Source organism: Cricetulus griseus, chromosome 2 (genome assembly GCF_003668045.3).
Source record: "Cricetulus griseus strain 17A/GY chromosome 2, alternate assembly CriGri-PICRH-1.0, whole genome shotgun sequence".
Lineage (NCBI taxonomy): Eukaryota > Metazoa > Chordata > Mammalia > Rodentia > Cricetidae > Cricetulus > Cricetulus griseus.
Genome location: NC_048595.1, coordinates 71234776 through 71251222, shown reverse-complemented (window position 1 = coordinate 71251222; position 16447 = coordinate 71234776). Strand labels below are relative to the sequence as shown.

General features: G+C 37.2%; 1 protein-coding gene across 1 annotated transcript in view; it reads right to left on the bottom strand.

Annotated features, from left to right (window-relative positions):
- Positions 1–16447, bottom strand: part of Ptprd (protein tyrosine phosphatase receptor type D) — a 366069-nt gene that overhangs the window by 10441 nt on the left and 339181 nt on the right. The window contains 7 exon segments of the mRNA XM_035438957.1: positions 301–427; positions 1524–1544; positions 1546–1673; positions 2049–2091; positions 2093–2185; positions 2187–2282; positions 2284–2316. Of these exon segments, the coding sequence (XP_035294848.1) occupies positions 301–427; positions 1524–1544; positions 1546–1673; positions 2049–2091; positions 2093–2185; positions 2187–2282; positions 2284–2316 (541 nt within the window).

Below are 16447 nucleotides of genomic sequence, written 5' to 3'. Positions count from 1 at the left end.
TATTATGTGTCTTTCTAACACCATGCTCAATGGAAGGGGAAAATACAGCTTGGCTTAGGAACAAAAGTCATGAATTTAAGCTCCTTTACATGGGGAAATGATGACCATTTGGTCATAAAATTCTAACTGATTAACACAAAATGTAACTAGCTGAGAGTCCAACATAAGTCAGTGGGCACCACCAACTGACTTATTTGTCTCTATGACTGCATGTCACTGCACCCACAGTACTGAGTCTTACAAAAACTAGGTAAATTAGAAAGCTTGATGTGATTTTTCCAGATTGGGTGATACACTTACTCTGCCCATTTCTCTCAGCTTGGTGAGCATCACAACAATGGTAGAATTGTGTTCCCAAAGCATGCGCCAGAAGTCTTCAGTCGTCTCTGCTAAGGGCCCCTGGGTAGCAATGTAGGCTTTCTGTTGTCTGAGTAGAGAGAATGAAAAGAAAATGTTAAAGTACTTTGAGGACATGCGCAAATTGATTTGGGAATTGTTAACACCAATCCTAAATACATTATTAATTCAATTGCAAGGGATTCCCATTAGGATACATAATCAATAAGATCATTTAGTGCATGTTGGGGACCTTGAAAAATCAATTGAGTTGTTAATATTGTTATGTATGTCTTTATCTTTGTTATTTAAATTTAGTGCAGTGCTATTAGCTCAATTTCATGTGTTATACAAATCACTTAAATGCTGAGTTGTGTGACTTCATTTTCAAGAAACAATGCTCATATAATCTATTATGCTTATGAAAAGGGGGTCTAAAATAGCTGCTTATCACTTGCTAGATCTGAATGGTTTCTGAAAGAACAGGAGAGAAGGTCACTTTAAAAGAAGCAATAATGTACCCAGAGAAACCCTGTCTCGAAAAACCAAAAAATAAAAAAAATTAAAAAAGAAGCAATAATGGGAGAGTGAGGAGATGGGTCAGGGAGTAAAATGTCTGCTGTTCAGATCCTCAGCACTGATAGAAAGTGCTGAAAGTGTGTGTGTGTGTGTGTGTGTGTGTGTGTGTGTGTGTGTGTAGGTAGGTAGGTAACAGGTGGATGGCTAAATCTCACTGGCTAGCCAGTTCAGCTGAAGGGATGAGCTCTAGGTTCAAAGACCAAAATAATCTGCAAATCTCCAAAACAATCTGGCAAACAACTGAGGAAGACATGTAATGCTGATCTTTGGTATTCATATGCACCCCCCAGCATATCCACACTAGTATTGCACACATGCCCCCAACACACTTACACTGGTATAAACATGCACATACATCATACTCACCCACATGTACACACCCATATAAGCATGAACATACACCACACAAGCACACTTCTCCATTCCCACACAATAGCAACTCTCTTACTACTGCTTAATTCTATCTAAAATAAAAAAAAATCCCACAAAGAAATGAATGATGATCTATTCAGAAAGAAAATGGCTTTGAATTGATAATAAATTCTTTGTGGTTTTAAATCTAGGACACATGCAATTATCAAGATTGTCAGGGGAGTAGGGGTGGATACCTGTATCCATCAAGAAAAGCCGGAGCCTTCTACTCCTCGGATAGGTTGCAGGCACACCCTTGTGGATTCATATGGCATAATATTAACAAGGCGGTTTTTGAATTTATTACATGGAAGATTTGTGAATTTGAGGTGTGAGCTTTTGAGCTGCTAGACGCTGTTGAATTTAAAAAGAAAAAAAATCAAAAAGATAATTTTAGACAATGGTTTGAATGCAATGTGCCTAAGATGCCCTTTTCAGATATCAATCTTCTGTGTACTTGATTAAATATGCAAAGTGACTTCCTTTTGGCTAATTATTCTATATTCCCCTCTGAATATTGTAAACATTGCAATTTGAGAACATTATTTCTGAATTTAAATTGATATCACATCAAGGGCCCCCAGTATTGTTAGGGAACAAAAAATAGAATAGAGAAAAAAAGAAGAAACATAATCTGTTACCACTGAAGACTAAATGAACCCTGTACTTCAAAAGAAAGATCGAAGTGAAGCCTATTTCAAAGACAAAATAACTTTCTTAACTGATTCATATGCCGTACCTTATTCGAGCTCCATTCCGGTGATTCTCCCCTGTTTCTATTTGTGTCAGCTTCTGAATGTAGGCATACAAGTTTCTAGCCGGCACTTCTCCACATGTCACTGCTTCTAACAGCGCATCTGTACTGGTCCTCTGTTTGCACCAATTCCTCTGGGCTCTCTACATGGCCATAAATATCTACAGTTTTTTCATGCTTTATTCTTTCTAACTGGCATCTATTCAATGAAACAGCCAGTCCGGCCAACACCCGCACTAAGACAAACAGAAAAGGGGGAAAGCTCATATGAATTTAGCAAGAAACCAACATATAAGAAAATCTGTATCATTTCATTAACCACAACTCACACCTTGAATTTGACTCAAGTAGGTATTACAAGAATTTTCAATCAGAATAAAAAGATTTAGCACCAATGACAGATACATATATATTAAAACAAAATGAGCATGGTTCATTTCACTTCATATTATAGAAATGCTATACTTAGTGCCATTTTGTCATGACACAGTATAGGTATTATTATTATTATATTTATTTTTTCACTGTAGCATCCCCTCCCACTTCTCCTCCCACTCTCTCCCCACTTGCTCCTCCCCACGTCAATACAGCCCTCCTCTGTATTTACCCAGAAAAGCACAGGCCTCCCATGGGCATTGACAAAGCATGGATCAGCTGCTAAGCCCAAGCACCTCCCACGAAAGATACAAACATTAATTAGGCTGTTCATTTTCAGAACAATTATTGGTTAATATCATTTAGAGAGCCACATGTTCCAGCATGTGTATACCCTAACACTTGGCTGGAGGCAGGAAGATCAGGAGTTTGAGCTAGCCTAGTAAGTTTGAGGCTAGTATGGAATATATAAAATCCAGTTTAAAAAACAAGGACAAAGATATCTAACTAGGCTTTTTAGACAAAACAATCTTACTCAATTTTTGATTGACAAATGAAAATGAAAGCAAAGTATCTTCTAAATAACTCAAGTATCTCTTATTGTAAAATTCTGTTTTTAAAACTAGTCAGGTGGGATTATGAAATTAATATGTGAAAATGTTGTACAGTGAAAATAATACAGTGTAGAATTAAGAGAAATATTAATAAATAACAATCAGCCAAGAGTGTGTGTTCCTTCTTATTTCCTTTTCTTTCAGAGTTGAATGTACTTGAAAATTCCCAGTGAAATTCAAGCATGCAGTATGGAAAATAAAGGCCTCAATCTTGGTTACACAATGAGATTTAAGGTAAACTTAAAACCCATTATGCATGGACTTATGGGTCAGTGTTCCAGTTGGAAGAAACACACTCAAAGAAAAGGACATGAAAGAGACAATCCATAATGGCTGGCAAGGTCTGCTGCTCCAAGGAGACAGGCACATTTAAGGGACTAGCTCAACAGAGGCAGGGGACTTAAAACACTGAGCATTCTCTAGTATGGAAAAGGATACTAAGAAAATAGCACACCTTTGTTCCTGCAGTGTCAAGGTAAGCCTTGTGTTTGCTTTGATCTAATACTTCAAGCTGAGCAGTTATGTGTCCAGAATGTATCAATGCAAAATGCCTTCCTCCTTTTCATTATCCATATTTGCCTCATAGTAAATATTTATTCAGCAAGAAGAGATATGTATTGCAGACTCTGTTCTAGTGTGTTTTCTCTTCCTCTGATAAGCACCATGAGAAACGTCAATTTGGCAGGGAGGGTTTATTTTAGCTTATAGCTTACAGACCATCACTGAGGGAAGCCAAGACAGGAGGACCTCGAAAGCAAGAACGTAAAGCAGAAACCAATGGAGGAATGCTGCCTTTTTGCTTGACTCCAGGCTTTCTTATACAGATCAGGCCCACCTGCCTTGGACATAGTACTGCCCAAAATCTGCTGAGTCCTCTTACAATAATTAGGATCAAGAAAAATGCCCCACAAATATGCCCAGAGATCATCTGATAGAGACAGCACTTCAACTGAGGATTCCTCTTCTAACATGTGTCAAGTTGACAAACAAGATTAGTCATTGCAGACTCCTGATTAATAGCTAGTCTCCTTCATTTATGGCAAGCCACTGTCTGTTGGCATCTGTATACTTGTTTTTATTTATTTGTCTGTCCAATTGCAGTTCTGTAGACTTAGTAATGATTTCACAAGTATTTTGCTCAGATAGGCAGGGGATGTGACTATATCTATACTTTGTTCTTATCATTAAAGATTCTGAAGCCTATCAAAGAATATAATGATTTTGATAACTATGTTATAATAAAAGACAGGGCTGTGTTGGTATGGATTGGAAATGGAACTTGAAGGATGAAGAACTGAGGTGATGGACTAACACAAGAAGAAATGACTTCAAAGCATATTGCTGATAAGGAGTCTTGTCAAAAGTACACAATGAATGAGATGGATAAAAATGGTGTCCAATCTCAAAAGACACGTTACTCTCTAGTGTCATGTGTCTATAAGCTAGTAAGAGAGCATATTAAAAAGTAATTAATTCAATTAGTGATCACACATATCAAATCCAGCTTTGATAAAGGAACCTATTGTTTGTAGACTATACAAATTTCACACAATCACTAATTTAATATCACATATTTCTATATCTACTGTACCAAAGGTCCCTAGATTCTAAAACTCTAAATTTTAAGTTCACAAACTAACATGGCATTGATAGACCCTGAATAAAAAGCCTTTTGGAAATGAAGAATGCTGTATTTTCTCCTTCTAACTTGGCATGATTTCTAATGAATAATGGTATATGCAACTCTTTTTAGCAAAAAACACTATGAGTCTATCCAAGACTAAATATCAAACTGACTATAGTTATGGCAGGAGCATTTTCTTAAAATTCCCTTGGAACCATTCAAATGTCTAGATGACTAGTGTCTCCATGTTAAGAAAGGTAATGCAGAAATCAGGAGACTTGAGAGGAATGATTCAAACTCCAGAGAGTTCAAGGCTTTTTATAGTAATTTATTAACCCCCTTCCAAAAAAAACGGAAGGGAAAAAATCAAATATGTACCTGAGTCCAAATTAAAATGTTTGAGAAGAGACAAAAGGGAGTCTATGAACAATATGTATTTTCACTGCACAGAGCATAGCAAACTATTTACTGTTTTCTCGTTTATTTAGAGAAGAAAGGCAAGAAATGGACCCCCTCTGAATTTATGTGCTCTTGTTTTTTTCTGGGGTAGTCATTTCAAGGCATAAGGATTAGATACATGCCTGTCTTAAAACAAGTCTGAAAATTAAGGTACTTTTCCACACCTAATATGACCTTGAGAATGTCATATAAACTTTGTAGGATTTATTTATTTTCATTTTTATTACATCCAATAGTGAATATGATCTAGTCAATTAATGAGTCTAATGATCCATTAAGTCTTAAGGCTGAATTAAACTCATCAAGGTTTCTGCAATACACAGGAAGAAAAACTCTTTTAGAAATATATTTTTCAGTTCTATCTCTGAAGACACAAGGACACAAGCAACAAAATTCTAAAAAACTGTTTTAGTCTTTTCTGTATTATTTGTGATTTAGCTTTTAAAACCTTGCTTTAATCTTCCTCTTCAGCATGTTCTAGCTTCTCTTTGTATGTCTAACTAATAATACTTCATGTTCAAGAAACTTACTGCTTTGACATAGGTTGCCATAGCAAATGAGATGGAAGCCAAAGCCTTTCCACCATAGGTCTTGGTGTCTCAGTAGCACATAATAAATGCTATCTCCTTTTTAAATTAGCAATATCTGGGTCTTTTCCTGAAGCTACAGAACTCATGGCAGGTGGCAGAGCTAAGATTCAAGTTTGCCAATATACCTGTCTGGGTCAGATTGTGTTGTAGGCCACTCCTGCATAATAACTCTTATCAACAGACACTTATCTCTTGGGGAGTTTCCTTGAAAGGCCTTCTTCCTTCTAAGACACTAATTGAAGCAGTATGGGGAAACATTTGATACCATATTGGGCTTGATGATAGGAAAAGGAATTTTGTGATTATTCAAAGCAAAGAAGAACCCCCAAATAATAATATAATGATAGAAGAATGATGTCATGGTTTTGTGTAATGAGTCTACTGATTGGTAGGGTGGAATTCCTATCATATCAGTGGTAAAAAGCAAAGATGAATTCTAAATGTCATCTGACTAAATTAGTAGACACTTCTGACTGTGTCTCAGTTTTGTGTTAGTTTTCAGTTTCAAAACAGTCTTATGTTGCTGTGTGCAGTACCAAAGAAAATAGCTTAAGGTGAGAAGGACTTTGGTTCTCTGCTTCAGAGGCATCAGCCCTCATAGTAGGGACAGTGAAGGAAAATATGTCACTCCATGGTGTCCAGGAAGAAAAGTGGTGATAGAAAAGTTAGGAAGAGAAGGAGGGGGAGTGGGAGGAAGAAGCAGAGGGAGAGAAAGGAAGAGGGAGATGGAAGGAGGGAGGGAAGAGGAGAGGGCAGAAAGTAGCAGACAGAGAGGTAGAGGAAGAGAGAAAATGACAGGCTGGTTTTTTGTTTTGTTTTGTTTTGTTTTTTTTTTTTTTTTTTTTTTGGTATTCTTTCTTTGTTCTCCGCCTATGGATGGTTCTACAACCCCTTAGGTAGTCCTTGCAGAAACAACCTTATAGACATAACCAGAGATGCTTCACAACCTAGTCAGGTTGACAATCAGGATTAATCATCTGAATAATGTTTGGGTTTCATGTCTGTGATGAAGCCAAGCCTATTTCCCTAGTTGTCTCCTTTATAACCATGTCACTGATCTGTGTACCTCTGATAGGCCTGCAGAGGTGAATTGCATCTCTAACCTCTCATCCTTCTCTTATCAACAGTGTCTAAGCTCGTGAATCCTAAGAGGGCAGCTCTTCCTTGGGTATCCCTAAAATGTCCATCCCACACCATCAGAGCCTCAATAGCAGCAGGTGGGAGCCTCGGCAGCAGCTTCTCCAGGTGGCTCATTTCTTTGTAGCCTCTCTCATTGACACTCAGGCACAAATTTCCAGGAAGAAGTGCTCTCACATCACCTCATGCTCTAGACAATAGTGAACCGTATACCATAAACATTTGGCTTTTCTGTGCCAATTCTCTATCTCTTCTTTAGTTGGTGAGCTGGTGTGGTAAAAGGCAAATATTAACTTTTCATGATTTGTGCTTAAATCAAGGTATATTATAAAGGCAACATTTAAAATACATTTTTAGTCCTTATAATATCATGTTCTTGAGGTGAAAATATTCCATGAAGATGTGTTGTTAGCATTTCTTCACAGTGGTTTCTGGTTACCTATGCTTACTGTATTCATACCTACAAAATGGGAAGATGCTGCCTTTGCCTTCTAAAGAGTTAGTTGTTAACACCATTAGCACACTAAATATCCACTTTAGGGATTTACTGTGACATTGTTATTAAACTTATACTAGAATAATTGCATTTTAGATATTTAAATTTAACTTTTCTGATGTGGTTTCTTTATTTTAAATTCTTTTGATATATACTACTTGGTTGAAATCTGTCTCTAGCATTTAATAAAGAAAACCCACAGATATATTATTTCTGATGCCCCATGTATCTGACAACTTCTATGTTTTGTGTGTCTTTATTTTGACCTTTATCAGTCAATTCCTGTTGGGTTCTTACAGCAGATGTGCTCTGGTACAATCTCTGTCTCATCTATCAAGCATACTGCTCCATTCTGACACTGTACCTTGGATAGCACATAAATCTTTTTGGGTTTGGGACATTTACAGAAATATTTGCCAAAAGTACTTATGAATATTTTGTTTATATTGTAGATACAAAAATTTCATGGCTCTTAAACAATATGTTTATGATCATAATTATGAGTTTTTGCTTTTCCAAAGTCAACCAAGTCTTGAGTTTGCTCACCCCGGGCTCTGTTTATTTTGGTCTTTCCATTGTCTTATAATTACCATCTGCTAGCATCAACCTTCTTTAATATTCACCTCAATTTCTGTAGCCCAGAGGACAATTTCCTCTGAGGATTCTACTTCTGCAACAGATTAGGCCAGTTGATGATCATATCAACACAGGGGAAGGGACAATGACTTCACTGTTTCTCTGTATCTGAGAATTTCACATGACAGAGAATTTCCATGCCAGAGAAATTGAAGGTGATCAACTTGAGTTGTAAAACCAAAGGAGGCAAGAGTGAAAATATCAGCGCTTTTCCTAGATCACAATGAGTAACATTCCCAAACATCAACAGGGGCCACTCCATTTATGCATATTTACACAATTAAAGCAAGCTGTTAAAGAGTTCCATGTGACAGAAACAACTGGAGGCTAAGCTTTACTCCAGCTAAGTAATGGCAGTCCTTAGACCCCAATCTACTTCTGTAAGAAACAGAATCCTGAAAATGCAGAGCTTTTACAAGTGTGCCGATGACTACTGTTTGGATTTCTCTGTTCCCTCAGCAGCACTTTCCTGCTTTCTCCAATTTACTCCATTTTTAGACGTCAATACCTGAGTGCAATGCACCTCTCAAAATGAAGGATTGAGTTTTGAAAGCAAATGCATTTTTCTTTGATGCTGAACCTGAGTTCCCCTCAGCAGCAATAATGACGAAGCCCTATTTAGTGTTGTTTGTTTCTCATCATTTCAACAGCCTTCAACCTGAAACATGATAAGGACAGCAGAACTGATAAACTACCCTTATTTTTATCTGTTTTCTGTCAGAGTAGTTGCCAAGCACTGAGACAAATTTTTCTAAATATCTTTCAAAAAAGGAGTGTATCACCCTGTGCTTCAGGCTGAGGCTAGCACAATTCAGCACACTTATTATGGCACAGAACATTCCAGCAAAAGGGAAAAAGACAGCACTTTTAAATCAAGCCCAGTGTTATGTTGGTCCCACTCTGTTATTGCTGGAGTAAACTTGGCTCTCCTAAGTTATCTTTTAGTTGGACAACGATGCCATTAATGAGAATCAGAGCACAAACTCCATATTTCTTGTGACTCATCTAGCAAACCCAATGACTGTTAAACTTCAGTTCTTAAAACTGAACAATTTCTGTTAGTGAAACCACTGCAGTGTTTACACATGGAAAGACTATGCAATCCATTAAACAAGCATGCCTACCAGGAAATTGTTATTACTTCAATATCATCACTCATCCAGTTATAAGATTTGTTTTCAATTTCTAAAAACATGATTGAGTTAGTCCCATGAGTTGAAATATGCTTAATGTCCCATGATCTGATACAGTAGTAATGTGCAAAACGAGAAGTGTTAAGAGGCATAAGGGGACTATTTTGCACTAAAACCATTCTGGAGATGAGCTTAAGAGTTGGCGTTTCTGGCTAATTTAGTGGAGTTTTAATGCTGACCCTCAGCTGACACATCACTGATCTGGCAAAGGACAGCAGAATTCAGAAACCTCAGAGATCACTGAGTTGGATGAGAATACAGTAAAATATAGCTAAAAATTACTGCAAGCATTTTGTACATCTATCAGCTTGCAATTTGATTGGATGTTAAATTTCAGCTATTAAGAATGGCATTTATGAACTGCAAGTTTATTTCAAAAGATATCTATGGGAAGGTATTGGGTTTTATGACCAGTTTTACAGCTCTAATCTGGTGACCGTCCTAATAAAACTCTGAAAATTCTAATGAGGTTTCTGTTTTTGAATCTCTTCTTTCCCTCATTTAAAATCAATGCTTAGGTTAATTTGTTGCTGTTGTAGCCATGCCTAGGGCATCTAGGGCGCTATAAAAATAGATCCAGTGATATTTTTATTTTTAATATCTCACATTAGCTAATGAAGGAAATAGTGAAGATTCTTTAATATAAATATTCGGCTGCTTAGTTTACTTCTACATATTATGAAATAGAAGCTACATAGTTTTGAGCTAATATTAAAATACAAAGTTTATCCATGCTATTTAACAGAGACTGTGTGCCTACACAGTGTACTTGTTTTGGAGAGTAATTTTGTGGCACTCACTAAAATTTACATTGCAGTTTTTTTTTTTTAACTTCTGGACATTTGTTATGGAGTCTATACATCCACTCATACATACAGTGGCTTCAGAGAGATCTTATTACAGTATTTTTGATAGCAAATAAACTGGATAAACTAGTCACTGGCCAGAGACTATGATAAACTATGTTCTATCGAAAACATCACTACTAGGTAACAATTAGAATCAATGAGATGACTATGTGTATTGATGCCCCACCAAAAGTTTGTAAGATATATTCCAACCTAACTATGTCAAAGAAAAATATACACACCCTAATAACCCAAATATTTTTAGCAGGCCATACAACAAGATCATGCATTTCTACAAGCATATGTGTTGAGTATGGAATACTAATAGTTAACTGTGGGAGGAAGAAATTGGGAGGGGGATGGGGCAGCTGAACTTTCACTGATGGGCTTGAGTTGTTTATTTTTTTATTTTATTTATTTTGTTTTGTTTTGTTTTTCGAGGCAGGGTTTCTCTGTGTAGCTTTGGAGCCTATCCTGGCACTCACTCTGGAGACCAGGCTGGCCTCAAACTCACAGAGATCCACCTGCCTCTGCCTCCCAAGTGCTGGGATTAAAGGCATTCACCACCAACGCCCGTCGAGTTGTTTATTTTTTAACAAGGACAGTAGAATGCTACAAAAATGGGACTGAGAAGAAATTAACAATGAAAAAACGTAGTTAGAGTGCAAATCACAATGAAAGATCAGTGAAGAGTTGAGGATGCAAAAGGTACAGAGGGAGAAGAATTAACCTCTGCTTTGCACAGAGAGGGTTAAGCATGGAAGAATTCAGTTCCTTGTGGCTTAGAGGTGGTCTCACCATTCAAATGATGACTTGGAAGGAGTTTCAGAAAGTAAGAGGATACTAGAGCCATCACAAAGTACTAGAACAGCTAGACTAGGTTGAGAAGACTAAGAGCTAGACTCCCTGTTCCCCATAGGTGAGGTGCACTCTGTCTTCATGACATGTTCTGAGATCAGAACATGCAAATGCCACATCCATAGAGAATAAGCTGATGGCCTGCTGAATAGTGATCCCACTATAGAATACTAAGAAACCAGAAGTCCTTAGGTAGTACTTACGTGTGAAATTCTTAAAAGAGTCTACATTTAAAACAAAAGAGGAATGAGCCTATAAGAAGCAAATCCACTTGGGCCTATACAGATACTTTCCTGTAAAATGAAGACTCTAATAGAAATCCTCCAGAGATTGCAGAATGGCCCTGGTTGAATCCCAACCAAATTGCTTATTTCTTACAAAGGGATGCTCAGAATCAGTGAGTAGGCTAAGTAGTTTAGCACCCGAATAGGGCACCACAGGTCTCACCAGACATGAGAAGACAGATCATGTCATTAGACTTGTATGGAAACTGCTGAAATATCTCCACAGATGTCAAGTGAATAGTGGCATGGAATAATACGAGTACTATGTTTGTTTACATAGAGCTGCTCTTTGCAAGTGATCTTATATACCATAATCTGACTTCTATTTGGAAGATTCTATTTTTAAGTTTGGCAAAAAAGATACTGTCATTTACCAGGCCTGGCACAGAAAGACACATGGGATATACACTGCTCATCTTGGAGGACAGAATATCCATACAAATTATAATGTGTATAACATCCTAACTTCACATAGGGCCTAATCATTAGAAACATACACACTATTACTTCTGACTCAGGATAAAGACAGTCAAGTAGGAGAGTCACTTATCGACACTGGGAAAATCTTCAAAATTTAACTTCTTTGACTATTGTGCTACCAGTGTTTTCCTCTTTAATAAGTCCTGTTCTCTTCATTTAAATATAAACAATTGAGTGGTTTTTGAATGTTCTAAATTGGAGGTCATGCTTCACAACACCTCTCACTTTCCACTTTGATTCTCAGTATCAGTGAGACCACAAGAATTGAAGTGTCAATGTAATCAAGTGACCTATTATTTCAAGCAGAGCCCGTATCTCTGTGTATGTCATCCTGACAACCTGAAGGACACTTTTGTGTTGTTGCTCCTGGGTTCCTGACATGGCTTCATGTGCTCAGAGCTTTCTTAGTTACCCACAGCACTGCTCTCAGTGCCCTGGCCAATGCTTGTAACAAGCGCAAGAGAGTGGACCAAGATGACACGACTATTCCTAGGGAACTGAAAAGTGGCCAGGCTTATGGCCTTCATCTATTAGGTGAGAGGAGACACTGGTTCCCATAGAATTCTAGTGAAGCTTAAGATCCACAGATTGTAAGAATATTGGTGATCTGAAATCAAAATACTGTACTTATAATCATCATTTACACATAAATAATACTCTCTAACAGTATTGGCTTCTCAAAAAAGAAAGAAATGAACTATGTATTTTTAAAAGTACTTTCCAAATTGTCTTTATTTACTAGGCTAGATATAGTTAATATAGGTTAGTATAGCTGTGTTTATGATATGTTCTTCCCCTTTACAGTGTCCTAACATGAATATATAGTGACTATTTACTGAAAACTAGTGTCACAATATTTAGAATAACATACTGTTTTGTAAATACGAATAGCCAAGATAAGCAGAAGAATACCAGAAGACAGAAAACTGTCAAGAAATTGTGACACCAAAGAAGTGAAAGTCAACATTGATAATTCAGTTCAATAAATATGGAATGAGAGATTCTTCCACATATTTGTTGTTATGAAACACAGCACTATGTATTTACTCACTGTTTAAGATGCCTGTACACACTACAGGACAGTGTTAAAACAAAAAACAAAAGCAAACAAACAGCTTTTGCTGGCTTTTAATGTCAGCACTTAGGAGGCAGAAGCTGTGGGATCTTTCTTTGTGAGCTCAAAAGGCCTGGCATATAGTGAGTTCTAAGACAGCCAAGGCCCTATGTAGAGAGAACCTTTCTCAAATAAACAAACAAAACAAGACAGGCAACAAATAAACAACCAAAGAGCTTACGTGTTTCTACATCTGAATTTCTGATTCAGTGGGCTGGTTAGAACTCAAGATGAAACATTTCTCACAAGTTCCAAAGTGATGCTGAAGCTACACTCTATGGCCACATGCAGGCAGCAAACATATGAAATATGCCTAATATTCTTCTGAGTAAATGAAGTCAAACAAGTGCATTAATTATACCAATGATTGTGTTTTATGTATAAACAATTAAAATGGAAAAAACAACTTGATATTTCTTTTGTATCGAATTTGTTCCTTCAGAGAATCTAAAATTTTAGTAGATAACAGACTGTAAAAACTTCCTTTATAAAAATAAATTGCTTTTGTCTAAATATCAACTGTGTTACTATCTCCAGATGCCTGCAAGTACATGGACTCATCTTATAACCAAATGCCAAAGCCAGAAGCCCACCTTGCAAGTTTCCTTTGCCAGAGACAATGCCAGATGCAAGCAAATCAGACACCGTGTAATGAGACTGAATCATAGTTTTCCAAAGACAGAAAGAAAAATAGCCAAGCAATGGAACTCAGATTGGAAAGACACAAAACAAAGATAACAGAACTATTTTTAAGTCTCATATTATGGCCGGGAGGAACAGCAAAATAGTTTGAAATAGAAAGTCTTCATGCTGATTACATGAAATCAAAATACACATTGTTCAAAGGCAGCCAACATTTTTTTAAATGCTATTGAGTTTATGCAATGAGTTCCAGTGTTCTCTTAGTCTGAGAGTATTTTGAAATAAAATAGCAGGTACAGCTGGGAAAACTCAGTGATACCCTTGTCCAGATCTTAGCTAATAGGGTATAAAAATATGTCTACATATCCTGCAGATGTCTAGGTTCTTTTCTTTGCTGGTAATTTTATTCTTAAGTCATTATTGACAGCTGTTTGTTCTGATAGAACCTAATTTCTCTCTACCAGTCTCAGCTGCATGTAGGCTGATTTCCTTCCCTTATAGAGTATATTTCATATAAACACTGGCAGGAAAAAATTACCAATTAACTAAATATGTGTGCACAAAATGCTTCATTGAGAGCTCTGATCAAGTAATGCATCTAGCTGTAACAGGTCACAGGAAATTACAGCACTCATAGTTTAGAGAATTAAGAATAATTACATGGAAATATTCACAAGCACTGAAATATATCAATGATGAGTGACAGCATCTGAAAAATTGTCCTTTTATTAGAACAACTTATAAATTACTATATTTGAGTAATCGGCAGGGCATTTATTCTATTGATAGATTAACTCAATGACATCTCTGACATAAATGATATGCTATGCCGCATCTGAAATGTCTTTCATAATTGACACAACGGAGGCATTTTCTAACATGTGGCAGAGCCATTTCCTCCAGGTGTCCTTCCCTGGAGGGCAGAATTCCTGGGCATTCACCAAATCTTTCCTTCATCCTTTATCACTGCAGGGGATGAGCTGTTTTCCTCACTTTATTGGAAAGAATACAGTATTTTTGAAAGTGAGCATTTTCCTTGTAGGTGACTCTTCAAACTGAATCTCATTTAAGCCCCTCCTCAAGAAATGTGGGAACAGCTTGGCAATGCTCATTCTATACTATTCAATGCTTCTGTGCAGTTATTCACGGGGCCTATGCCAATTTGGGGGACTTGACACTGACTTGGTTAGTGGACTGAAACCCTCCTAAAGAGTAACCTATGGGATGAAATAATTATAAACTGTAAACAGCAAATCACTACATTTGAGAAAAACAAAAGTTCATTTTTAATGTTCTCTCTTCTCCTTTCTTTCACCCCTCCCCTTCCCCCCAAACCACCAGAGATGGAGTTTATGAACTAACTAAACATGAACACAGTTCTCCTTAGTAGAGAATCCATTCAAGGAAAATGTACTTTTCTTTAATATCAGAGACACTATATGGTATATGAGTATATATTTCTGGGGACATAAAATACTTATCTTTGCACACAGATACATCTCAGGTACTGGGAATACTGGGATGCTTATTGCCCATAGAGAAGAAAGTGTGTGTGTGTGTGTGTGTGTGTGTGTGTGTGTGTGTGCGCGCGCGCGCGCGCGCGCACACATGCATATGTGTCTTAAGGGATGCCAGATGCCACCATACACAGGCACTGATACCAGACATGATGCTAATTAGATACAAGCTCTATACACAACATTTGCCAAGCTTATAATAGTGAATATAAAGCATCCTAAGGGAACTGGTTACTCACAACAATCTGGTTAATAGCCTATAGCTCCTCTTCTATTTTAAAGAGCAACTGAAATAATTGTTTTGACTACTACTTGATTTTTTTTCAACCGATACATGTATGCCTATATCATTTAAAATTCTTGCATGGCTTGGCTCCTGGAATAGTGTTGGATTATGACTCTATGGTTCTAATATTCACGTACTTATCACATGCACTTTCAAATTACAGAAATGTAATGGATTGTAAGTGACACTTAAGGGGAAACATTCAGGTTTTGTCTATGAAATTAAAATCACTTAAAAGGCAATACTCCTATACTGAAAAAAAAGTGTGTGCGTGCATGCATGATGAGCTCACAGAGTCTACGCTGGCTGGCCAGAGAGTTCTACCTCCCCATTTCTTGGATTATAAGCATTGTGTCATCACATCCAGATTTTTCGCCTAGTTTCTAGGAATCCAACTCAGGGCATCTCTACAGACTGCCTTATGGACAAAAACATCTCCCTAGCTCCCTTTTGAAGACTCACTTTTTACTGGTTAGGAGGGCTTGAATATAGTCAGGATACTGACTGGAGAGGATGGTGACATTTTGTTTACAAATACACTTGGCATGGCAAGCTGTCCCTAATATGATAATGCATTTTCTGAGAGTTAGCTTGGCAGACTGTTTTTCTTTCCAGAGAATGGACTTTGCCTCTCCATCTTTGTCTTCCTTCCACAAGTCATTAATGACAAAGCACCTACTTGTCTTTGCAAATTCTGCTTTCTCCCATGACATGGAAAGCCATTGCTTAAGCTTGCTTTATAAGGGCAGTGAGGCAAAATGGTCTTCACATAACAGATCCTTGGGGAGTTGCTTATTTCTTTCCTCTCCTTTCACCAGAGCATGGAGACTTGGAGTTTAGCATGTTCTACTAGTTGACCTAGAGGCTGAGTAGATCTATGTTTCTATCATTGCATTGTTTATATTAATACGATTGACGAAATCAATATTCTACTTTATTAAGCAGTTTCCATCATCCCAAAGGGAGAAATATAACATAAATTTGAAGAGAACTTTGGCTGTGGAAGATAACTTAGACAAATCTCATGTGGTGTGTCCCAGCATGAACCCTGTGACCAGCATCTTTTGGGAAATGTATTAGAAATGCAGTATTTTAGGCTTCAACCTAATCAACTGAATCGTTAACTCTGGCAACAAGCAACCTGTGTTATACACACCAAGAAAACACCCACCTTGCCAAACTGGAAACATCTGTAGAATGGGAAAAAAAGGAAA